The sequence below is a fragment of the Heliconius melpomene genome, chromosome 19 (assembly GCF_056956725.1).
Source record: "Heliconius melpomene rosina isolate 202511_hmr_F chromosome 19, ASM5695672v1, whole genome shotgun sequence".
NCBI lineage: Eukaryota > Metazoa > Arthropoda > Insecta > Lepidoptera > Nymphalidae > Heliconius > Heliconius melpomene.
The window spans coordinates 1,888,810-1,916,388 of record NC_140407.1 but is presented as its reverse complement, the minus strand read 5'-3'; the positions used below and the strand labels follow the sequence as shown (position 1 = coordinate 1,916,388).

Below are 27,579 nucleotides of genomic sequence, written 5' to 3'. Positions count from 1 at the left end.
GTGTAGGCCGTATAGAATGAACGACATTCTATAAAGCCTTCAACCGTTCGTTCAAAAAGTCATCTCGACTATGGTTATTCCTCAAAAAACACGATTCGCTGACGCAAAATCATTCGAAAGTGAATTATCTGGGTCGATTGACGTTTCATTCAATACATTCGTCGCTTATTATTGCGTCAAAAGTGTCGCAACCGAACTTTTCACTTTCACTCATATTGTTCTCTTATTTAAATTATTTAATACTGTCTGTCGTTTTTGTTTTAATAGTAAGGCCGATGCGCACGCGCATGACAATTTTTAATTAAAATTAATATTAGATGTACTAATTTAGATTAATATTTGGATTTTAATTTTAGTTAAAATAAATAACGAGTAATTCTAGTTTTTATTTGACCTGAGTGCTTCTTGGTGGGAGACGCGAAACACCGCGGCCGTGACAGTGGCAAAGAAACGGTGCAGAGAGATAGTTGTTTTGCAACTTTGTGTGACGGTTTTTTTTTTATTTTGCGTGTTTTTTGTGTTGTAATTTGTATGAAAGTGCTGTGAAAAATTGTGTTGACTGGAAATTAAGTCTAGATTTCAATTTTTTTTTTGTTTTGGATTAATTTTCTTTGGTGAGAGTGCCCTAATATGGATATCCTAAATAGTTGCAATATGTAAGTATATTCATACATTCTTTAAAATTTTCCTTTTGTTCATTTTAAGTGTTACTTAGAAAATAGTTAATTATAGCATTTTTCGTAGAAAAACAGTAAATTTCACATTTTATTCATTTTAGAGCATACGCTCATATTTGTTTTTGTAAACCAATGACACACTTTTCATATAATATACGTTTCTTTCGCCTCCTTTTATAATAAATACGAAAAATGGATACACAGCAACTTTCTAAGTATATGTATTATCTATGCATGATATATGTTTTAAGAAATATTAATATGAATAGTCTTAAAACCTTCAAAATAATAATAAAAGTAAAATTACAGATTGTAGTTTTTATGTTTTATTGTTTATTTTCTTCTCCTAAATTCTATCTGAGAGGCGAGTCGCGGCGCAAGGACATAAAGTGTGACTGTAGGCGCGACAGGCAATGGAATGTCTTAACACTAGGTTCCCTCTGCCTACCCTGCTATGTGCGGGATACAGCGTGAAGCTGATTTAATTAAAGTGAAATTTGGAGAATAAAAACTGTTTCGAAAGCGATATTTTAACAGTAATATTGCTGTAAGTCTATTCTGTTTTATATAAATATCAGCGCGGCGTTAAGCACCACCATTCAATACCGAATGTCCAGAAATCGAAGTAAGTGTTGACACTAGATTCAATCTGTCTACCCTGCTATCTGAGAAGAAGCGAGAAGAACTAACAGCGAGAGAACGGAGTATCTTAACACTAAGTTTCCTCTGTACGGCGTGAACCTATTTACCTTAATTTAATTGATTGGAGTAATATTGAGGGCATCATTATAAATATAGTATCGCAAGTAAAATGCTACGTCATTCCTTGCAAATTTATTCTGTTTGAAGATCCGGTAATGATTTGCAAAAGTAAACGACGATTAGTTTCTCCTCTGGCAAATGGGTTCCATCTTCCGCTTGATATTGTTGTTATTACTATAGCTATTAATACTTATCGATAATTTTCTATATTACATACGTTTATTTAGTTTTTAATGAGCTGGTTGCTTTAGGGGGGTTGCATTGTAGAAGCTGGTTTTAAATCAAAATTGTGTTTTAAAAGTGAAAGCTTCTAAGTATAGTATGTATATAATTAGGTTTACCTATAAATATTATGGACTATAAAACGTAAAATCCTGTATTTCCCGGTTCCCATAAGGGTTTTTCGAAATTAGTACTAGGGAGTACTAAAACAAAACACTGATAAAGTATATAAGGCGAATTGCAGCGTTTCAGGGGACCTGGAAACCTAGTGTTAAAACATTCCGTTTCCCACTCTCCGCTTTCTGAAGACATTGTGTGTTTAGTGGTGAAACTTTACGCCACACTGTTGCCTCGTTACCAGAGCGAGAAAATGAAAATATTAAACATTTCAGCCTCCCGAGTGGGACTCGAACCTACAACCATTGCATTTACAGTCACACGCCACTGCGCCACGAGGGCCTCTTAGAAATAGTAAAAATATCTTAATGTTTTCTTTATATTTACTCGACATTTATCCTCACTAAATCGTCGTCGTCGTTCTGAGATACAAACCAATATTTACTCGGAACTGCTTATAGAACTATGCCAATAAAACTAGTTGCTCTATTAAAATAGTAATTTGTCTTTTGTAGTACAGTGAATGCCTTTGATAGTATTGAAATGTATGATGGAAGTTGGGGGATCGATTTTCTAATTAAATTATTGTAGTTTCAATAGAAGTTAGGAGTAGATTACAAATCGTTGCCTTTGATCTGCTTTTATTGTTGTACTAACGGCTTCGCCCGCTTAAACACAATTGTTTGTTGAATAGTCTGAATTAGTGAAGTTCGATTGTCATTCGAGGGAATGAAATATTTCATATTAGCATTTCTTTGCTCTGGTGTCGAGGTAAAATAGGGCATGGAATTCTGCCACTATCGGAGTGTCCTAACACTAAGGCTGAAACAAATGTATTTAATATTTACCTACATTGCCAAAATTTTCTTATTCTGATAGAGCAGAAAACTCTCTTAGTGATTCTCTGCTCACAGTTTGCAAATTAGCTTTCTTAATTTATGTATAAGCTAACAAGATTTTACACCATTTTACATTAAAAGCAAATATTACACTTTAAAGAAACCAAAGTATTTAATATACATATTTGTTTAATATTTAAAATAAATGAAAACGAATTCACGCCCACCATGTCAATAAAAAGTTTTCTGTTATAATTAATTAGGTTCTACCTTTAACAAGAGGCTTCTATAACTTCTATAGAACATGAATGATGAGAACGTACCATATGACTATATAAATATCTTTAGTGTTTACTTCATAACTGTTATAGCAGATACATTGTCTATGACACACTGACACGCCTCACCGCAAGCCGCAAGTCCGGATCATATTTAGAAATTATACTTATTACCTCTTTAAAGTTGAAAATATTGCATTTATATTCTTTGAGTAATATTATTTACTTACCATTACTAGTTTTTGTAGTATGGAAGGCCCAGATCTCCGGTATATCGGGGGACCTAGTGTCAAGACACTCCGTTTTACACTTTCGCCTAGTGTCAGTACTAAACAGATAAGAAATCCAACATTACATATAATATACTCTATGTACATGCTCTATCTTCATAAGCTCGACATCGTGCTCAAAAAATGTGGCTGGTAGATATTTTTTTAGCTTCGCGTATCCCGTATATAGCAGAATAGGAAGTGGGAACCTTACTCAGGTTCCCACTAGTATTTAAGACACTTCCGTAGCCTCTGCACCACGACTGGCTCTGATTAGAATGTGTGAATATTTATATAAAAAATAGCTACAAAAACAAAGATAATTAACTAACATTTTAACTCCAATAAAAGAATATATTCCAAAATATATATACTGAAAAAAAAACAAGATAATTTTGTTATTTATCTCGTAAAAGTGAATTGCGGACTGTCATTAGCCTCTTAATAGTTGCATTAGTATAATGTGCCCTCCTTAGCTTTGTTTGAAATTATACTCTAGATAAGAACTTTTAAAGTAAACGGTTAATTTTAAGTTTTTAAGAGTTTAATAAAAAACTTTACTTTCTTTATAGTGTAACAGTTTTACTTTGAAAAATTATAACTTTTCCGATGAAAGCAAAAAAAAATTAAATAATTATTAAAGAGCTAGGATTTTTTAGCTGAGGACAGTTGTGGCACAGGGGCACAGGTGTGTAAACGCCACGAGATGTGGGTTCGATTCTCACTTGAAGAAATGAAATATTTCATATTTTAATTTCTTCACTCTGCCGCCACTCAATACGTAATGCCTCCAGAAATCGACGTAATGTGGGGAGCGGAGTGTATTAACACTAGGCTCACTACTACGTGCGGGATGCAACGAATCTGAAAAAAACTTCATATTTTGCACAATATGCATAGAAAAGATAGTGTTAAGGCACTCCTTTCTTTCCTTAACCAAAGATTGAATATTTAATGTCACGTGGAAAAAAAACAACAGAATGATTAATTACTTATTAATTTTAAAATAAACATATTATGCTAATATTATTTAAATTAAAATTCTTCACACTTTGAATAACATAAATTTAATATTAAAATGGGCAATCCTCGAAACAAAATGACCTAAGTTTAAATAAATAAATATATTTGAGTGGCACACGACTATTTGATCCTGAATTAAGACTAATTCAGTCAACAAACTCAAACAAGCTTGTTCTGTTAAAAGAAAGTTTTGTGAGTTGTGATGTTTACTTTAACAGATTTTTAATTTATATATATAAAGTACACCAGTACTACCTACACTAAAATGCAGAATATAAATTTGGAAATACAAAAATAAAATAGAAATAAATATTATGTGCCTTGAGTAAGAATCAAATTTATTATTAACGTCATCAAGATTCTAATTGGCTAAGTACTTCACCAAAAGGTTAATTTAACCTTAACGAAAAGTTAATTTTATTATCATATAATTCATAATATAGTATGATAAAATTTATTCGCATGTCTGATTACAGCATATCTTCTGGGAATTTAATTTTGTAGCCGTATTTTATAATATAAAAGGTAACAATAAATTGTAATATGAAACAATAAACGTAAAATGTATATGTTTAAAATTATCGTATGTAAAAAATATTTTTATGTGCTTACTCGCTAAATAGAGAAAAATCTATAATTGCTAAATTGTTAAGCAAATTGTATGTATGGTATAGTCATATAAAAATTAAAAAAATGTTATTTTTTGTCTTACGCTATATCGCGCACATAGCGGGGTAGACAGAAGAAAAATAGTGCTAACACCCGTTCCCCATTTTCCGCCGAATTCTGGGGGCATTGCGTCTTGAGTAGGGGAACTCAAAGCCACGCTTTGCCTCGACACCAGAACCAAGGAATGAAAATATTAAATAATTAATTTTTTCGAGCGGGAATCGAACTAACAACTTGTAGCACGCTTGTGCTACGACTGGCCTCGTTTTTATTAATTAATACATTTAAAAACATACTAACAGCAAGCCCGACTAAGTAAAATTTGGCAGAAAACCAAAACTAATGCTATAAGTTGGCAGTACAGGAGTGTGGACTCGCCAAATGCTTTACATGAATGTTTTTGAGCATGTTGAAACCTTTGTAAAGTTATATTCTGCTATTTCTTTGCTAACATTTTATATGTATATTGCTTTTGATTGTAGCCACTTTAGCTTAGTTAAGCAGGCTGAGGTCGTAGGTTCATTTACTACTTTGAGACTTTTTTTTTTATGAAACTATATTGTAAAATCGTGATTTCGGCGAAAATTTCGCGAAATCTTCTGTAAAAGTCTTTCTTTAAAAGTTTTTGTAAAAGTGTTTTGTCTATTAGTTACTATATATAGGTATTTATTTAACCAAGATTTAACCCCTCAAAATAAATTTAATCCTTAATTAATATTCATGTAAACTGACTATCAACATCGACAGGGCATTCACCTTATTTAAAATAAACGAACTCCAAATAATCTTTACCTTTTAGAGGATAACATATAGATAAATCTTCTGCAAAATCTTGTTAGAAATATCACATCGTATATGAAAACGTGATATTTTCGAGCCAAGTGAGATTAAAGGGATTATGAGTCACTGAAAACGCTGAAAAGCGATATATCAACAACGTCAGGCTAATTAACCCTGATTTATAAAGGTTAAAATTATATTTTTAATATATTTTTGTGTTTCTAGGCTGGGTTCGATGTTCATTTGGAATATTTTGATACTTGGTTCTCTCTCTCTCTCAACCTCCCCTATATAAATATTACAAGCGTAAGATTTATTATAAATTTAACATTAATTCATATTTCTGAGTGCAGACGCTTGAGTCATAATTTTATATGTTCATTTTTTATAATATTTTTTTACCTAATAAAGTATAATGAGTTGTTAGAAGCTGGTCTACTAATCTACTTAGTCATTTAATTGGTTTGTTAGTCTAGATATTGCTAGAATGTGTCGTACTGAACACCACTTCTAAGTTCCAATAATTTTATTTATAACAGGGTAGGCAGAGGAAACTAGTGTTACCATACGGTAACATACTATTACCAACTCTACTAGAGCAACGAATTCTTCCGTTTACCACTTTTTCCCGAATTCCTAAGGCATTGTGAGTTGAGTGACGGAACTCAACGCTACTAGAGTGATTTAATGAAAATATTAAATATTTCATTCCCTCGAAACTTCAAGCAATTAAATTATTATAAAATTAAGATTATTTGCAACTTTCAACGACCACCGCTTCAAAGAGCCAGAAACGGATAGGTCAACAGAATTGGCCCACTTGGCACCGGTTTTTCGAATTAACATTTTTCCTCATTTCAAAGGCAAAGCGTGTCGGTGCTTTCACAAAATATATGGCTGCGGAACCCTTTTTTGGTAATTATAATGTTAAATTTTTGGTTGTGGTTAAGGATGAATTATCTAATTAGCTGAGGGTTCTGTACATTTATTTAAGGATTTCTACTGGTTTTACTTATATATGTATGTATATGTATTTGAAGAAATGACAGGTAATTACCAGAAAAATTATAAAATAATGATAATATAATAAATTCCTATGTATATTGGACCCTACAGCTGTAAATGCTACGCTTGCGGATTCGATTCTCACTGAGGGATAATAGATTATTTTCATTTCCCCGCTCTAGTAACAAGAAGAACGTGGTCTTGAGATCCACCACTTAATACGCAACATTTAGAAAATTTAGCAGAAAGAGGGAAACAGTGTGTCTTAACACTAGTTACTCTCTGCCGATCTCCCTCTTTATATGCATAATAAAGCGTGAAGCTAAAAAAAATATTACTTATTTTACTTCTTTTCTTATACGATGTCTCTTTCACAAACACAGTGTAAGTAAAGTAAGTAAGTAAGTTTAAAATAATGAATACTACGTGACGAACAAACATTATTAGCTGGAAACTACATTAAACAACGGATAATGTAATTAGTCTAATTCCTTTGGAACCGGTATTAGAAAATAGGTAAGACTAGCACTCTAGTAGTTCACGTCCGTATTACTATTGCGCTTTTTATTATTTTATAGTTTATTTTTATTTTTACTTTTTGACATTTTATATTTATTTACATAATTTTTAACATTAAAGTTGAAGTGATAGTGTCAGCAGCTATATTGACCTTTCCTCGTATTTTTGCTTGACAGACAGATACAGCTAAAAAATGGGTCTAAAAAATAAGTTCAAATGTTTAAGAATATATAAAAAAATAATAAGATAAATTTGAACTCACGCCTCTTCAAATTCGTCCAAAAATCACGATTAGGCCTTTGGACGTCTAACATTTTTATATGTTTTCTAGAAAAGTGTTTTCCTTACTCGAGTGCAGAGTAAAACTCTAAAAATGTTGAAATAAGAATGTTTATATTTATAATACTCATAAATAACTATGTAAGGTGGCTTTAGGTTACTCCGTTGAATCACAAGAATAAAGAGAAAGTGCAGTGACTCATGAATAGATAATCCCTGGTTATGGAACAACATGTGTAAGAAACTTGAAAATATTGGTAGATTCCCAGGTTCCCTCTACCCACGCTGCTATTTGCAGGATACAGCGTGAATCAAAAAAAAAAGTTTATTTATATTGGACGATTATAGATTGCTCTTTGCCGCGATAAAATATGTGATAAAAAAATCGACAGCATCGCGAGCAAAGTCGTGAGCGAAAAGCTAGTATACCATATATTTATAAGGCAAGAGTCATATTCGTACTAGCTTGGCTTTCGTTCTTCTAAGCGTCCATCAGGGCATGACCAAAATAATAGGCACTTTGGGTGCACTAAATGTTCTGCATTGTGCCTTTCTCGATCCATTTGACAAAAACCGGTGATTTCATATGAGTACTTTCTATATTTTCTATTGAGTGTTGACATGACTTCACTATGAAACTAGTAATTTTAAATAACGTTCCCAGATTTTACAGATTTTAAAATGCAAAAAAATCTACGCAGCAAGACTCGAATCCGCGCCTGTTGTTAGTACATTTTAGTAGTAACGACAGATTTTTAATAGCTTTCGTTTCATAAAGGATATTTAATATTTAGTTTTAGAAACCCTAATTATCCATACATATATATATGGTGACAACGGGTAATTTAAAAAGTACTCAACAGCCCCAAGTTTTTTTAAATATTTTATTCACAAAAAACAAACAGGTAGAGAGTAAAGAACGTGTATGGTCTTGAACTCTAGTAATTGCATTTCATGTTGCAGAGCGATCCTTTCAACAAGACAAATTGCACCTTTAAACTAAAGTCCAACTGCAACAATCTCGGAGAGAAAAGTAGAAAAATTCTTTATTCTTTAAACAATGTAGTTGCACGATTGCATTTTACCTAATCGAAAATTAAAGTTTTGTTACAATTTTAGATGTATAATTTTATAAATAGCTTCACGCTTTACCCCCAAATAACAGAGAAGACCGAAGAAACATAATGCTAAGACTCTTCGTTCTCAATTTTCACTGAATTCTGGAGGCTTTACGTGTCGAGTACCTAGAAAATGAAAAAAATATATATTTCATTTCGACGTTTCAATTTTATTTATATGTACAACATATAGATAAGTATAAGCTAATCGCTGGATAAATTCCGTGAGAAACTCGTCATGTGCTTTTAAAGAAGGTTTTGTATAAATTATAAGAACATTTTTGTTCAATTTCATACATAATCCTATCACGGAATCCTTGAGCGCTAATCCCAAATTTTTAATTACTAATATTTAAAATAGATTATTATTTTACATAAAATGTTTTTTCCATCTTGCTTTGAAGACAATTCTAATCCTCTGCTCTGGCTAGACAAACAGCGGCGTTCAGTTCCGCAATTCAAAGCGCGAATGCCTGATTTTTAAGCTTCTCACTGGTTCTCGCTCATAGCAAGGTAGGCAGAGAAGGCCTGGAAGCATAGTGCTAAATTTCGGTTCTCTACTTTCCGCTAAATTCTAGAGGCCTTGCGCATTGAATGACCGAACTCAACGAAACGAAACGGAGGAAATGATAATGTTATTATTATTATTTTTTTTTTATAGTTTAATGACGTTTAAAATCAGACATAATTTTGAATCTAAGGTTTTATCCCTAGCGAACATCTAATCGCTTATAGAAATTATAATTTTATTACTTTTAATCTTAACTAATAATTATTTATTTAAAAGTTGAAACACATAACATTCTTTATAGTAGGTAATCGGTTAACAAATTCAAACAAGCAACTAACCTATCGTTTTATTGCACCTTGTTCAATTGCCAATAAGTTAGATGGCTCTACCATCTAGACTTTATAGCGTCCTGGCGGAACGATCGAAACGTTAGCGTTTATAGTGTATTGAGATCTGCTCTGGAATTGCTTTTTTAGCTTCACGTTTTATCTCGCATACAGCAAGATAGGTAGGGATCCTAGTGACAAGACACTCAGTTTTCTACTTACTGTCCCAATTCGTGACAGTGTCTCGTGTCGAGTAGTGGAACTGAACGCCGTCATTTTGTTTTGCCAAAGTAGGTGATTAGATTGTCTTCAATGAGCGTTATTTTTTTATCATGTTTTTCTACTACAGATAACAACGGAGATGATAATAATTGATTTTTTCACTCCAAAACGTTATAATTCGTAAAAGAAAGACCTTTCCGTTCCCCACTTTCCGTCGAATACTCGGAACATTTCGTGTTGACTGGTGGACCTCATAGCCGCGCTTTGCCACGTTACCAAAGCGAGGATATGAAAATGTTAAATATTTAATTCTTCTGAGTGAAAATCGAACCTACTACAATTGCGTTCACAATCACACTTCACTGATGTATACTAAAGCACTATATATTAAAAACACTGCTTTGTGAAAAGAAAGATATATTTGTGATCGAAATCTTATCAGCATTTTAGTCGTTTTAAAAATGGTCCGGTTAGTTTGATTCTAGCTTTATGGCACTTTAACGGTCCTAGTAATGTGACCATTTATACCATAGTAGATTAAATTTTGATATTTTATTGTGAAATGTTATTACTTCAAGTTTTTTTATTTTTTTTTTGCGTTTTGAGGCTTTTGTCGCGCTGTGACAAAGGATCAGATCAGAGAGAAACGTGACGGTTGTGAGTTCGATTCCCACTAGGAAGCAGAAATATTTTATAATAATTACCTCACTTCTGTAACAAGGCAGGCAGAGGGAACCTAGTAATAAGAAACTCCATTCCCCATGTACTGCTCAATTTTCGAGACCTTGCCTTACGAACCTCGAAACATAACACTACAGAGCGAGGAAATTAAAATTTCGGATCATGTCCCCAAATGGGAATCGAACCCAAAACCGTCGTATTTACTATCGTGCCGCTGTGCCATTTAAATTTTTTTACTTGTTTCATTCGAAAATATCAACTATATCGCAGTCCTATATTATAAGTCCGGGTCGAGCAAAAACCACAAGCTACAAGCTTTGGTATCTTGTTATCAAGAAAATGTCAGCTTAGAATTAGGAATTACAGGCTAGGTTTCTTATCTGTACTCAACAGTTAAGTAGAATTTCTTGCTCAGATAACATGTTTAGCGGAAATTTGTATGGACCATACCAGCAAAAAAATCAATAGAATTAATTCCTTTAAATATAAACATTGCCATTCAGAGCTCGCTAGCTGATAGGGTCCTATTTTACCCCTTGAATACGGGATCCCACCACCACCAGAAATTATGTTTATTAAATGATAACAAAAAACTGCCTGTAAATATAGTAAAAATATAAAGTAAGCAAATTAAAGCACTCTCATCGAAGATATCGGTTAAGAGGGCAACGATTCTTTTAAATTAGAAATCGATCGACAACAAGCGTTTATACGTCCTATCTCGGTAAAAGGTTTAATGATACTGTTATATATTACAAGGTGGTGCTCCAATTACTTCGCAAAATGTCTGAAATGCGTATAGATAACTACTTTTTTTTCCACTTTCAATCTTTTACTAGGCTTTAGCTGGATTAATTATTTGATTACGATTTCTAAAATAATGTTTTTTTCACCATTTTTGAGCTGTTATTCCACGCTTCAGAAATAATATGTATCAAGAAGTATACCTAGTAAGTATTTACTTTAGGTCGACTTTTGTTTTTGCCACCAATAAATTGATTGAAAATGACAAAAACATATTGTTTTAATGGAAATCGTAAATCAACTACAATATCAATGTATCAAGACCAAGAGCTCGAACTCAAGTACCAGTATTAGTATTATAAGTTAGTGTGAACAATATAAAATTTATAGAAAGGTCACTGAGCGAATGAGTGTACTTTAGCTTTAAGCTCTTAAGTCGGGAAATTCTGGAGGATCGGCACTTTTTTACGGCCCCACTTAGACTGTGAATGGTTTGGTGTTGCTATTATGTTTGGAGTAATTACAAATAACATTGCAGACAAATATTTTGGAAGTTGCTGAGATTTACATAATTATTATACAAGGCGTGTTTTAGCTCTTGTATTTTCTTTAATTTTCTTTTCAGGCGAGTGTAAAGTTGAAAAATAATAGTTATTATACAATTATTATTACAATTCAATATTTTTTCATAGCAAGACACGCGCTCTTAGTGTTGACTCGTAAAACACTTCTCTCATCGCCACTTCTCTCCTCATTTTTTCCTGTTACCAGAACGGAAAATAAAAATAATTTATTTCCCCGAGTGGGAATCGAATCTACAACTGTCGTGTTTACAGTAACTCAATGTGCCACTGCGCCACGACAGCTTTAAACCAACTCACAAATACTTGTAGTTACGAGTACCATCCTACTTTTTCATATAAAAAGAACGTTGTCTTTTCCCATCTCGGTTTTGTTAGAAGAATATTTCTCAAGTGCCGTAATAATTCTATACGTATTTTTCTTTTTTAATATCCCACTTAGTATGGAATTTTGATACAGTACTTATTTGAGCTTCGCATTTTCTTTGAAGTTACGCCTTGTATCGAAATAAGGCGAATATAATATAAAGGAAAAATTCTTTACCATTTACGTATACATTCTGGATTTTAATTTTCCTTTTGTCTACATATTTGTATCGTTGTTAATAATAATTAAAGAAAGTAAAATACGATATATTCATTTTTATTTCATTCTAGTCATTTTTGTTTGCGTCCCTTAACATTAGTGTTTATTATATTTCAATCGATTTATAATATAAAAAAATATTTATAAAATGCTGTGATATAATTGCTGTTAAATAATTGAATGATAATGATATTAGAACACAAAAGTAATTCTGTTTTGTAAATAAAAACTGTATAGATAGTCCAAGCAGGTCGGTCGTTACTTTGTTAGTAAGTAACGACATATAGTATATTTGATATTCTCAGCTTTATTTCTTCGTGTGGATCGGACAACACAACTTTCGCGTTATCAGTCACTGCGCCACGAGAGCCGAGAGGCTTATAGAGTTAGGGCTTAAAATTCGACATTTTTATATTTATAATATCTTGATACTGGAAGGATAAAGTATATATAAATACTACTAAAAATAATTAAAATAACGCTCTAAATCATTCGTTAAGTGAAAAACGTGGTGATCTTTTTGAAGAAAAAGAACAATATGAAGATATATTTTTTTATTTACTAAAAATTGACACATATATAAATTGATACATATAAATTGATTTGATTAAGTAATTGTTGTCAATTTCCTTCGTGCACTTGATGAAGTAAGCAATAGGTCCATATGTTGATCTATCATCTACGATAGTCATAGCTAACAGAACCTTACATTCAGACGGATCTAAATACAAAGGAATCTCGGGAGTTGTGTCCCAAAGGTGATCGATGGATGGATCAATTGTTAAACATAAGGTAGATTGATAACATTAAAATAGCTATAGAAACCTTGTATTTCTTAATGATGGCATGAAATAATCTTATCATTTTCTTCATACTGTTCCCGTCAAGTAGCAGAGGAAACCTAGTCCTCAAGAGTAAAGCTAAAAAAACTCTTCTCAAAAAAAATATTTGTGCCAAGTGTATCAGAATACACAAAAAGAGAAACTCAACGCATCAGATTAATTAATTCCACCGAGTGGGAATCGAACCTACAACCGTCGTGTTTACAGTCGCTCAATTTTTATTTATTTTTCTTAATATGTTTTATTACTTTATGTGGCAACAGAAACGTTTTTCTGTTCTAAAAAATATTTTACAAGGCAGATAGGTAGGTTTTTACATGTTATAAGTCTATAAGGAAAGTGAATTAGCATTCATGACTAACATCCTTTCTCTAAATCCATAAAAACTTAAAATATTACTAATTCAGGAATTTTAAGAGGCTGATTCATCATTCCATGTCCATCGCCAATTTTATACATATTTTTTCACTCACTTTCCTCGACATTCCAATACTCTGCGTTCATTTGTTTCGCGATCACCTTTCACTCTTGTACGTCACGCCTCGCCGGCCTGGAGTTCCGATTGCATGTCTAATTTTATTATGATTGAATAATGCATATATTTTTTTATTATAATATGTATTTATGTATTTTTAATATATGTTTTCTTTGTTTGAGTATTATGTAATGTTTGGCTTTATACGGTGTACCGTATATATATAGAAGGGAGAACAAAATTTAACGCCGCATTTTGTCTGTTCAAAGCGGGGAAATAGAAATAATTCATTCGGAATCGACTCGATTTTTAATATTTTACAAAAAAATAAACGTAAAATATATTTTACTGCCTCTTTCGCCATTTCACTGTCATCAACCTCTCTTGCAAGTGCCTCCTCGTGACGAGCGATTCTCATGCTTTTTACGTGACCATCCTCCAGTATCATCGATGCTGTGACCTCGAAAGTTAGTTGAAGTCTCCTTCTGCCTTTCTCACCACTCGTAAATTTATTATAATTCTTTCATGACTTATACTCACGTTCCTATATATCGAGAGAACAAGTAAAATTTCTCTTTTTTACTATTTCACGCTAATCGTATGAACAGAAGTACATAATTATTAATTTTTAGATCTAAAACAAAACCCCTAATAAACAATCAAATTACCAACATTCATTCTATTAGGTATCAAATAAAATCTCATTTTACTACAATGAGAAACAACGATTTTCCCAACATTCATGTTTCGATCTTTATTGAATCTCTCGACGAGAACGTTTCCCGTATCTTTTTATCGCCCAAAGCTAGGCGGCCTTAGAACAATAAAATTTGACCTGTTTTTATCTTGTTTTATAGTTTTATTTCAGTTCTGTTGTCAATAAGATTTTATGTTGTGGCAAACCTATAAAGTATGTGATTACCATCGATGGTTGTAAGTTATCTAAATTTCTATAGAAAGAAATGCTTGAAGTTAGAATATGTTGGTTTCCAATTCCGTTCCATATTTTCCGCTGAAAACTGGAGACATTCCGTTTTGAGTAGCGGAACTGTAGAGTTTGCCAGAGCGAAGAAATAAATATAAAAAATATTGCATTTCCTCGAGTGGAAATTGAACCCATAACTTGTAATACCACCACCACGACGGACCTCTAATCTCTCCTGTATTTAAAGATATGCTATTTGCCATATACACTCCCTGTACTAAACTCCATTTAACTTTCAACAATTAAATTGTTGAAAGTTAACCCTAACATTTATTAAAACGGTTGTTTAAATACGTGGTTACGTTTTACTATTCCTAGGAAATGAAGATGATGACATCGTGGCACAGCGTCTGAGAGCACTCCATACACAATCTCTAAAAGCAGAGATAAGAGTGTCTTGACTCTATCTACTCTCTGACTATCCTGCTATTTGCGGGATACAGTGTGAAGGTGAAAAAAACAGAATGAAAGCTCGTCACACTCAGATTGTAAGATCACGTTATGGTTATAAAGACGAAAATGCTCATTTTCCTATTAAATAATGTAAAGAAAGATATTGGCTATATCTTTCTTATATTTAAATTAATATAATCACTAATAAATACAGTTCTAACTAGAAGAATACACAATAACTTAATGGAACGGAATAGATAATAAACGGTTTGGACGGTCCCATTATTTTCTTTTCCTCAATAAAAAATACTTTTTATAAAAGGTTTTCTGAGGGAATTGCTTTAAGCCATATTTAAGTATTTTATTTAGCGCCACTCTGTAACCCGCACATAACAGAATAGGCAGAAGGAACCTTAAGACACTCCGTTCCCCATTTTCTGGAAAATTCTTAAAGCATTGCGTGTTGTGCGGCAGTACTCAACGCCGCACTTTGCCTAGACACCAGAGCAAAGAAAATCACGTTTACAGTCATACCTTGTCCCATGCGCCAAGACTGGCCTCTTTACTAACTATAATATTATAGATAAAAACTGTACCTACTAATCTACTTACAAATGTATATAGTTATCATTCACGGTCAGAACTAGTTGGCTACTGGATTATTCAGTTGTGGTCACTGCACTCGAGGTTGCTCATTTAGCGTGTAAATTACGTACTTATTTAAGAGAAATGTGCCATTATTTAAATTTGTGATTGCATGGTGCATTTGGAACGTGACTAGTACAAACTTTGTACTAGTGTAAGCTTTGTATAGAATTGTTATTTTTTGTAGCTTCACGCTGTATCCTGTAAACTGGTGTTTAGACACTCCATTCCGAACGTTCTGCTAAATTTTCGAAACACTGCCTGTTGAGTAGCGGAATTTAGCACCACTCTATTACGCCTTGAAATGTCATTAATTTCTTAAATTTTCATTCTTAGCTATACATGTCCGTATTTAGGCAGATAATCAAAGGAAATTTTAAGAAACTTCTTTCCCCATTAAAACACTTCAACACGTTTCTCAATTACCGCCAAATTCTTGAGGCACTGCGTGTTGAGTGGCGTATCTTAACGCCGCGCGTTGCCTCGCTAACGTGGCGAGGAAATAAAAATACTAAATATTTCATTCCCCCGAGTGGTAATCGAATCTACAACTGTCACGTTCACAGTCGCATGCTTGCCCCCCATCCCCATGGCCTTTATTATGTCAAATATTTTTTTATATGAAGAAAGAGTGGTAAACATAGTAAGCTTGCTCCAATTAGTTATCAGCGAAGCGTATAATTAGAAGAAATTAATGAAACGAAATAATTACTAACATGTATGAGCTTTCCGAGTTGACATTTTAATGACATAGAGCATTTGTCAAACACTCTGTATAATTACTCTGTGACATTTGGTTTTACCGTACAATCACTTTCGTGTGTTCGTTCACCTTAATAAAAGAACGAGAAAGAAAGAAAATACAATACATACTGCTTGGCTGGCTCAATATAATAATTATATAAATATTCTTAAATAATTAAATATGTTATAATATTAATAAAAAATAAAAATAAAAAAGCCTTTTATTGACCGTTGCCTTAATTCTAATTTATAATAAATATTTACTTAGTTCTAATTTATAATAAATATTTACTTAATTTCAATTTATAATAAATATTTACAAGAATTTACTTAATTTAATGTTCTTATCTCCTTCTAAATATAGTATTAGGCAAGGTCCCCAGGCTGGGTATAGGCCTCCTCCAAATATATCCACTTTTCCCTATCCTGTGCTATTTGTTTCCAATTGGAGCCAGCGGTTTTTATTATGTCGTCTTCCCACCGTGTACATGGTCTTCCTCTGCCCCTTTTTCCTGTTGGGCCTCTCCATATGGTCGTTTTGTGAGCCCATCTATCATCTCTAAGCCTGGCTATGTGGCCTGCCCATTTCCATTTTAGCCTTTTAGAGTAGCTTAAAGCGTCAGTAGCCTTTGTTATAGCTCTTATTTTTCTGCACTGAATTTTGTCAAGTTTTTTTAGTTTGAGCATACTCCTTTCCAAAGCACGCTGGCATGTGGTGATTTTTCGTTTCACACTTGCCGTGAATTTCCACGTTTGGCATCCGTATGTCAAACACGGTAGTAGGCTGGAGTTCATGACTTTAGTTTTGAGCTTCGTAGGCATATTACTCTTGAAGATTTCCTTCAAACTCCAGAATTTATTCCATGTCTTTTGTATTCTTCTATCAATTTCCATTTCATTGTTTTCTTTTTCGAAGCTGATTGTTTTTCCTAAGTAGATATAATTATTGGCATACTCTAGTGGGTTCCCGTCTATGTTTATTTGTTTTTTAAAGCTGTTTGTCATTAACCTTGTCTTAGTGGGATTGATTTCAAGTCCTATATTGGCGCTAGCTACTTGCAAAGTTTCAATCATGTGTTGCAGTTGTGAACTTGTCTCTGATAATATTACTATGTCATCTGCGAATCGTAAATGACTTAAGATCTTTCCTTGTATATTTATGCCAAAATTTGTCCAGTTTAGCTTGTTAAAGATAGCTTCTAATATGGCTATAAATATTGTTGGGGATAAAGGATCGCCCTGTCTTACCCCCCTCATTATGGAGAACCCTGGGCCCAGTCTATCTAGTTTTATCCTACCGATGTAATTACAGTATAAATTTTTGATAACATTTATATATACTTCGCTAACCCCTTGATCTGTCAGACTGTTCCAAACGCTATCGTGAGTTACAGTGTCGAAGGCTTTTTTATAATCTATGAATGCGAGGTATAATGGTTTCTGTTGTTCACGGTATTTCTCTATAATTAACTCTAAGGTGTGTATGTGGTCCACCGTAGAATACCCTTTCCTAAAGCCTGCTTGCTCTACTGGTTGGTTTGATTCTATAGCGTGGCTGATTCTTGAATTTATGATGGTAGAGAATAGTTTGTACAGACTGGGTAGTAAACTTATAGGTCTATAGTTGCCTATATCTTTAGGGTCGCCTTTTTTATATATTAAAATTATATTAGATTCTGACCATTGCTTTGGAGTTTTAGAATGCTGCAAAATCAAATTAAATAGTTCAGCGAGTGGTGTGGCCAGTATATGATTAGCTAACTTTAGAGCTTCGTTCGTGATATTGTCTGAGCCAGGAGATTTTTCTAACTTTAACTTTTTTATTGCTTCTGTGACTTCTATTTCATCTATTTTTTGGACAGTGATTCCACAATCATCTTTAGTTGTATGGGTGTAGGTGCTTTGAGTAGTGGCTGATGGAGTATAACTATATAAGTTTTTATAAAACACGGTTGCCGTAGTGATAATGTCATTCCGCTTGATAACGTTCTTACCAGAGTTCGTTAACCCTTCTATCCAGGTTTTATTTGTTCTGAGTTGTTTGTAGGACTTTTTCGTGCTTCCAGTGGAACATAGATGTTTTTTTAAAGTACATTGTCTATAACTCTCATAGTCTTTCCGTATGTATTTATTTACTAGCTTAAAGAGTGCTCTGAGCTTATTTCTTGTAGGTCGCGACTTGTTTTTGATTTTTTGTAACTCCTTTCTTTTTTGCAGTAGAGCTATCGTCTGTGCCGACAGCACCTTGTGGTGCTTGTGTCCTCGTCCTTTTTGCTTTGCGGAACTTAAGCTTTTAGTAATGGCATTTGTGATCTTGTCATAATATGCTTGTACTGATAGGTTTCCATGACAAGATGATGAAAGCATACTAGACAGGTTTTCTCTGTATTTCGTTACTTCTACGTCATATTTTAGTTGATTTGTATGTTTATTTGTGTATTTTATTCTATTAATAATAATAATAATAATAATAATATTCTTTATTGTACACCCAAAAATATAACACAAGAAAAGGAAACAAGATCAGAAAGAAATGTACAAGAGGCGGCCTTATCGCTAAAACAGCGATCTCTTCCAGGCAACCTTAAGGCATAGGACGTTAAGCGTAGGAAAGGGTTGGGGGTGTGAATAATAAATTTAATAAAATACATAAAAATAATAAAATATATATATATATTCATATATAAACATATCCATACATATATACATAAATACATACATATACATACATACAAACATACATACATACATACATTCATAGTACACATATATAGCTTACAGTATAAACAAAATGTAAATAAATAAAAGATAAGAAGCTCAGAAAGTAAGAAAATATTGTTTTAATAAACGTTTAAAAATAGGTAATGATTTTGCCCGTCTAATATTCAAAGGTAAATCATTCCAGAGTTTAGTTATTAGTTTAGATAAGGTGGGGTCAATGGATCAAACAGTACACAGTAAAGAAGATGTAGAATACGAGTATTCCTGCGAAGTCGGATTGGGAGCCACTTGAGCTTAGTTCGAAACTCTGAGACGTGGTCATACTTTTTTAATCCAAAGATGAACCGAATCGCAAGATTTTGTAGCCGCTCAAGCTTATTAAGTTGCTCTTCTTTTAAGTCAGGGTAACATGAGTCAGCGTAATCAAGAATTGGTATAAGGAGAGACTGTGCTAACGCAATTTTTGTTGGTATAGGCAGAAAATTACGCAATCTTAAAAGATAACCAGTCGAAGCAAACATCCTCCTGCTCACCTCACTAATCTGTGGATCCCAAGACATATTTTGGTCAATAATAATGCCAAGATTTTTAACAGTCTTACTGTACGGTATTGTTTGTCCGTTCAATAGTATAGGAGGTAAAGAGGACGTATTAAATCTAGACATAAGCTTTGGACTACCGATGATTGTTACTTGAGTCTTAATTGGATTTAACTGCAGTCCAAAAGTCTTACTCCAGTTAGATATAGTCAATAAATTGTTATTTAAGAAATTTATCGCCGCAGGTAGTTCAGACACTTTGGAATGGCAATAAATTTGTAGATCATCTGCATATAGGTGGTAGAGAGAAGAGATATGTTGGGAAATATTATTAATAAAAAGTGAAAATAAAAGAGGAGACAACACGCCACCCTGCGGAACGCCAGCATTGACTGAAGACCAGTCCGAGTACGAATCATTTATTCGAATACGTTGACGGCGTCCATGCAGGTAATTGTGAAACCAGTCAATTACGTTAGGAGATATGTTAAAAGAAGCTAAGGTGGCAAGCATAAAGTCAAAATCTACAGTGCCAAAAGCATTGCTAAAATCTAGCAACACTAACACCGTGACCTGTTGTGTATCCATAGCAGTACGGATGTCGTCAGTTATTTTTATGAGTGCTGTAGTCGTACTATGACCAGGACGAAAACCGGATTGCAAAGAATTGAGAAGGTTATGCTTTGAAAGGAAGTATGTGAGTTGACTTTGCACCAGGCGTTCGAGGACTTTGGATAAGAAAGGAAGAATTGAAATTGGACGGTAATCGCTATCGCAAGTGGGATTATTCTTTTTAGGTAAAGGAAGAATTTGAGCTTCTTTCCATGCTGAAGGAAATTCACAGGACTCAAGGGAGAAATTAAGCATGGAAGTCAGGATAGGACAAATGATATCAAGAATAGGGATGATCATATTACGACTCACAGCGTCTGCTCCAACGGCGTCAGAGCTGATAGCCACAATATTCTTCTTAACATCACTTTCCGTAAGTTGACTAAAGAAGAAGTTAGGAGCGTTAGAAGAGGTAAAAGCAGTGATATGTTTGAGTGTTTTTTGCTTGTCAGTATCATTAATGTTACTTGAAGAAGAGAAATGTTTATTGAGCTTATTTAAGTCTATATTCTGAGGATTAACGCTTCTGCGTGCTTTACCTACTCCTATGGATTCAAGAAATTTCCATACTCTAGCAGAATCATCTTCTTCGACTATAGATTTATGAATATGGCGTCGTTGGTAGTCTCGACACACCCTATTGCAGTGATTTCTGGCTTTGTTATATTTACGTTGATTTTGGTCAGAGGGATTTGATCTGTAGCGTAATTTTGCCATATTTTTCTTTTTTTGCAGGTCTTTTATATCCTCAGTAAGCCAGGGAGCAGGAAGATGTCTCATCCGAACAGGACGTAGAGGAGCATGACAATCGTAAAGATGCAACAGTAAGGAGTTAAAAGTACTAACTTGTTCGTCAATTGTTTTAAAATTTGAAATATCGCTCCAGTTGATTGCAGCTGCGTCTCTCCGCAGTAGGTTCCAGTCTATACCACGAAAATTGCGTCGCAGAAGAATTCTTGATTTGGCCTTAGGAGGTTTAATCTTGTACGATATGTAAATAAGATCATGGTAAGAGAAAGCCAGAGCAGGATATTGACCGTGTTTTTCAACATGATTAATAGAAGATACGAAAGCTAAATCGAGAAGTGAGGGTAAGCTATTTGGAAAATTGTGCGTAGCAGCGAGAGGAAGTATATGCAAATTGGCACCAGTAACCACTGACTTTAGACGGGAGGCACGATAATCATCTTTTAATAGGCATGTGTTAAAATCGCCCATTAAAATTGTGTGGTTGTACAATGGCTTCAGACGCTCCAACAGGGTTTCAAGAGATGGAAAGTAATCGATCGTAAGGTTTGGACTATAGTAAACTCCGAGCAAGACCCTTGTGTGTGAAAAAATTACCTCTATGAAAAGATGTTCTGGGCCACCACCTGTTTGGTGCTGCGACTGGTCAACTATATTAAAGGCAATGTGGGAGCGTAAGTATATAGCAACTCCGCCTCCGGAGCGGCCAATACGATCGTTACGAATCAAATGAAACCCCGGGAGCGAGTAACAAACCGATTGCAGACATGGCTTTAACCATGACTCTGATACCAATATTGCATGAATATTTTTATTGTTAAAGGAAGTAAGAAGATCTGGATAGTGTGCAGGAATACTTTGTGCATTAATATGAATGACATTAAAGTTTTTCAGAACGTCTGAGAAATTGCTATCAATGGTGTCACTTAATGTGGGAATACTGAGAAAGCTGTCTGTACTACTCGATCCACTAGGAGAGGAAGAAAGGGACAAAAAAGAATCGTCAGGTTCATCATTACTATTAGCCATAACTTATTAGTATATACCATATATGTTTTTATAAAAAAATATATATATATATAAAATATATAAGACAAATATAAATATTAAAATAAATAAGAATTATAAATATAAAATAAGATATATGAATAAAATAAAAATAAATCAATAATAAATAACGAAAGTAGAAATAAATAAATATTTGTATAATAGATTTACTGATTGACTAGTTAAGTACCCGCCAGTTGCAAGGAGAGATTAATAATAACTTAAACAAGTACACAAAACAAAAAATTATAACTACTTACAATTTCCCTATCACAATCTATTCTTTTTTTGTTTTGTTAGTTTTAGAGTTGCTCTAACTATTCTATGATCCGAGGGGTAGTTTAAGTTCATCGTACCAATATCTTGAAATAATCTAGGTTGGTTTGATAGTATGTAATCTAATTCGTTTTTGTGCTTTCCGCATGGAGATTTCCACGTCCACCTTTTGCTTGGCTTTTTTTTAAAACATGTATTTATTATAGTCAGTTTATGCTCTAATGCAAAGTTCATTAATTGTTGCCCTCTATTATTTCTAATTCCGTATCCGAATTGTTTTGTAATTAGATGTTCTTCTGGTCTAGGGAACCCAATCTTCGCATTGAAGTCTCCCATTAAAACAATATTTTTATGTGTGGTGTCTAAAACATTGTCGATTGTTTTATAGAAATCGTCTATTTCATAACTACTTGCATTGCTTGTAGGTGCGTATGCTTGTATAATAGAGAAAAGGTATCCTTGAATGTTCATATTGAGTACTGCGACTCGTTCTGTTATACCTATAAAGCTCTCTATATTGTTTTTATGTGATTTGTTTATTATAAAACCTACTCCGTATTGGCCTGGTGTGTGGCCCACGTGGCATAATATAAAATTTTCGTATTCTTCTATATTGGTACCTACTCGCCTTGTTTCAGATAGTCCTATTACATCGTATTTTATTTCTTTCACTGCTTCGTCTAATTCCAGTAATCGTTCATAAGATAATAAAGATCTAACATTATATGTTGCTAAATATATTAATTTAGTTTTTACATTTTTTTCCTTCTTTATGGGTGTCAGTTTATTTTTTGGAGGGTTTCGGTCATGCTCTTCCACGGTGACCAGCCGGCTTGGAAGATGAGTGTTGTGTTCTGATAGTGGTTGTTTTGTGTTGACATATCGGGAGGGAGGCGGTAACTGCTAAATATTAACGTTATTATTTTGCTGCAAGTCTGATGGGTTATTTGTGTTCTTGCTAATCAGGTAATTTAGCATCCCCGGTTTTATAATACCCTCCGACAGGCTTGAAGTCCTTCTTATTTGTGTTTGTGATTTATTTTTCTTATTAGCCTGTGTATTTGTTTTTGTTTCAGCTCCTTTTGTGGTTTTGTCTTCAGGCGAAGTTGAAAGCATTCTTTTGTTACTGCCAGCTGTTTTGTTTTTTTCACTTATGACAAGCTTGTCGTATTTTATTTTTACAAGGTTTCCCTTTTCCCTTTCAATTCTTGCTTGTTCTTGTAGCTCTTTCCTCTTCTCTAAAATATTTTGTGGGAAATCTTCCGTAATGTAATAGTCGGTATTTTTTAATGCATTTCTATTTTTAAACAAATCAATTTTTATGCGGAGTGTACAAAAAGTGACAATAATTGGACGAGGTCTTGCCCCTTTCTTGCCTATTCTTCTAAGTTCTTGAATATCCCTGCAATCCAATTCTTGAGAGAAATGTTCTTTGATAAAGTTCACTATAAGACTTTCTAGGTTATAATATGATGTTTCCGTTTCTTTTATACCGAAAAAAACAATATTGTTTTTTCTTGCCTGTTTTTCTAGAAAATAAAGCCTTTTTTCTTGATTTTCACATTGTTCCCTTAGATGCTCGTATTTTTCGTTAAATAGTTTAAACTTATCTTCCAATATGCAGTTTATATTTTCCGTAACTTTTTCAGTCACTTTTTCTCCATTTGTTTTTATTGCGGTTTTCTGTTCATCTAAATCTTTTCGAATTTTTCGTAGCTCGTGCATAATTTCCTCCATAACTTACAATTTCTATTTCCTTTTATGTTGAATGAAATTACTTTTGTGTAACTGTTATAATATTAAGTACTTATAATTTGAAAGTCGCTTTAAGAGACAGAAGCATCTCTTCAAAAGTAATTTCGTTAAGATAGAAACTTTGGAAATATCCTCCGACTGAGTCTCAAGTAGACACTCGTGCAAACAACATTTAACTATTTAAAGTTAGATGCTATATAAATTAAGGGTCCAGTTACAAAATACGGGGCTAGGTTCCGCAATCCAGCCCGTAAAATATTAATCTGAAGGATATATAGCGAAAAATATAGTGTTCTTACTTTCTTAGCGAGGATTTGAATATTTTTCAAAAGGTGAAGGTTGGGGCTATAATGCGCAACGAGACTGTGTGAAACGAATTCAAAGGTTGCAAGTTTGATCCCCACTCGGGAGATTGAATTATTTTCACTATCCCGCTCATAGCAAGGTAATCGGCGTTGAATAGCGCCAATCAACACCTAATTTCTTGAAAATATAAGGTGGCGCGGGGAACGGTGTGTCTTTATTGCTATATACGAAAGACAGCCTTCAGCAGAAAAGATAACTATGACATTGACAAGTAAATTAGGAGCTAGACACTCGTAATAGTTCAATCTTTCTATAGAAATATTATGTTTTAACATTACACTCTTATGACCTAATACAACATTATGCTCGTATGACCTAGTCACGAAAAATCTAGTAACTTTATTTATTCTCAACTCCTAAACAGATCCATCATAGTAAATGACCCGCACCTAATAACGTTAACGCTTAATAAACTTTAAGCTACATTACATCGTGATTGGAATTACTATAATATAATCGTTTTAATGGTTATACAATATATAGTTTTGAGGCCAGTCGTGGTGCAGTGGGTGTGTTGGTTCAATTCCCACTCGAGGAAAGGAAATTTAAATTTATATTTTTATTACTTCGCTCTGGTGTCGAGGCAAAGCGCGGCGTTCAGTTCCACAACTCAACACAAAACGTTACCAGAATTCAGCAGAAATTGGCGAACGGAGTGTCGTAACACTAGGTTCCCTCTGCCTGTAAAATAAAAATTGATTGTATAAATTAAGTAGTCATAGCTCAGCGGCGCAGCGTCTTATTGTACCTATATGCGACAGTTGTAGGTTCGAGTCCCACTCAAAAGACTTTTTCATTCTCTCTTTTTGGCAAATAAGACAAAGCGCGGTCCGTAGGGAACGTAGTACTATACAAATAAATAGAAAAGAAAAGAAAATATATATATAAAAGAAATGTAAAGTAACTAAGCATTTCAATAACAACATCGGCATCGTAGAAAATAAAAAAGAAAATAAATTCCTTCGCTTCGATAACAGTACAACGTTATGCATACAGATGCTTGCACTTTCACTCACTGAAATTTTATTCAGTTTTTAAACGCTTTGTTAACTGTGTATTAAAACCTGTTTTTAGCTTTTCACTGTATCCTGCGTATAACCGATTATACATAGAGTGAAACTAGAGTTGGAACTCTCCGTTCCCTAGGCACCACCCAATTTTTTGAAAAATGAGTGGCGGTAATTAATTCGGGTCGTTGTCTGGTTTCCAGAACGAGGAAATGAAAATATAAAATGGAAAAATATAACGGCTACAAATATAAAATAATAATTAATATCCCAACTTAGGGAAAAGGTCTAGTTTCGTCAAAATGGGTTTCGTAAAAACTACTGAAGAACTTAACTGAACTGATCTACCCAGGCATATCTTTTTGTTTTTTTTTTAATTCATTATATATTGTGTTGGAAACCAACCAACAATGCAATTTGTCTAATTCCACTGGGGATACTATAATAGACTGCAACCTGATACAGTTACATAAGTAGAAACTACGTTGTAACGACATTGTCATTCGAATATCTATATTTACTAATCTAAATTTTACAGAGTTTGTTTGGTTGAACACTCTAATATCAGGAACTACTGATTCCACATGCAAAATTATAAAACTAGGCAATTTGTTAATTTTCTTCGATGTAATTTAGTTGTTTTCTCTTCACCATGGGGCGAAGTCGCAAGTAAATAGGTGTATAGAAATCTTAACCCTAAAATAAATGTAACATTCCATAGAACGCCAGTATCGGGTACAGGTGCTTAGTACCTAATGCTTAGTTAAGCTGCTGGAGAATACTAAGCTAGCCTAGTAATACTGAGATAGAAGAGAAAACAACCTACATTTAATCCTTATATCAGATAATAGAGACCAGTCGTGCCTCAGGGGCACAAGCATGCGACTGTAAACGCGACAGGTTATGGGTTTGATTGAAAATATTCAATATTTTAATTTCTTCGCTCTGGTATCGAGACAAAGCGCGGCGTTTATATCCGCCACTCAACACGGAATGCCTCAAGAATTTCGACGGAAAATGGAACGGAGTGTCATAACACTGAGTTGCCTCTGCCTACACTGCTGTGTACAAGGTACAGGATGAAGCTGTATATAATACGTGATACGTATAATACGTGCAGAATGTAAATGAAAATGTGAAAATTTTGGATGTTATTTTTTCATATAAAATTCCTTTATAGAGCGTATTTCTTTATTAAATTTTTTAAAACCAAATTGGCTTACAGCCACTCACTTACATATAAAAATATAAAGTAATTAAATTTTATGTGAGAAACCAATTGTCATAAAGCTCAGACACAATAGCGTTTTGGCTACCGCAGTGCAATTGATGTTACATTTTCAGTTATGTTATTCATATAAAATAAATTTTATATTGTATACTAGTAGCTTTTAAATGTGACTTTACTGCTTTAGGATTTATCCAAATACCTATAAATTTTAATTTCTCTGATTGATTAATAATTGTAGGTTTTCATTACACGGTTAATTTTATACAAAATATAGCAAAACTAATGCATAAATACTCATATATTTATATTCATTTATACTCATAGGATTGCTTCGACTTAGATATGTTTTATTTTTTTCTGTAATCTGCCCTTAAATTACCTGGATATTAGATATTAGTTTCAGCTTGAAAAATCCACAGAATCTTAAAATTAACGTTCTTGACAGATGGACAAACAAACGGACAACAAAGTGATTCTATAAGGATTTTGTTTCATCTTGAGGTGAGGGACCCTATTAATATTTTTTTTTGGAACGCTGATATATTTAAAAAATGTCTTCACTAGCAGCATACTTATACCAATCTGGAAATACATTTTAAAATATTATAAATTATAATGAAAGTTAGTACTTAAAGACAATTAATAATATGGCCTACTCTTTCTTCAACATTATGCTAAGTAAGAGTAGGTCATGTTTTATCTGTTATTTATTTTGTTTACTTTGGTCTCACTTGCCCAAGGTTAAGATGCAGGGTCAATACTTTCTCCACATACTTATTGCTTAATGACAAATTCTACAAAAAATGTATAGAAGCCATTTTTGAAGTATTTATAGGATCTAGTAAAAAATCATTTGACTGTTAGCGCAATGGTTGTAGGAACTCTAGAATAACAAAGAGCAGCGTTAAGTTCCGCCACTCAACACGCCATGTGTCAAATTTAGGTATTACACTGTGAATAGAGCGTCTTGACTATGGCCTCTCTGT

At 33.5% G+C, this 27,579-nt stretch overlaps 2 protein-coding genes across 2 annotated transcripts in view; one reads left to right on the top strand and one right to left on the bottom strand.

The window, feature by feature from the left end:
* The first annotated feature begins 515 nt into the window (after positions 1–515).
* Positions 516–27,579, top strand: part of Osi24 (Protein) — a 51,396-nt gene continuing 24,332 nt past the window's right edge. The window contains exon 1 of the mRNA XM_085203215.1: positions 516–656. The gene's annotated coding sequence lies outside the window, so the exon portion shown is untranslated. The remainder of the gene's footprint in view (positions 657–27,579) is intronic.
* On the bottom strand, positions 23,138–23,971 carry LOC146528275 (uncharacterized). Its single transcript, XM_085202794.1, has one exon. It carries the CDS (start codon positions 23,969–23,971, stop codon positions 23,138–23,140), a length of 834 nt encoding a protein of 277 aa, XP_085058920.1.

Coding starts and splice junctions, on each gene's coding strand:
- LOC146528275 (XM_085202794.1), bottom strand. CDS start 23,971: ATGGAGGAAATTATGCACGAGCTACGAAAAATTCGAAAAGATTTAGAT.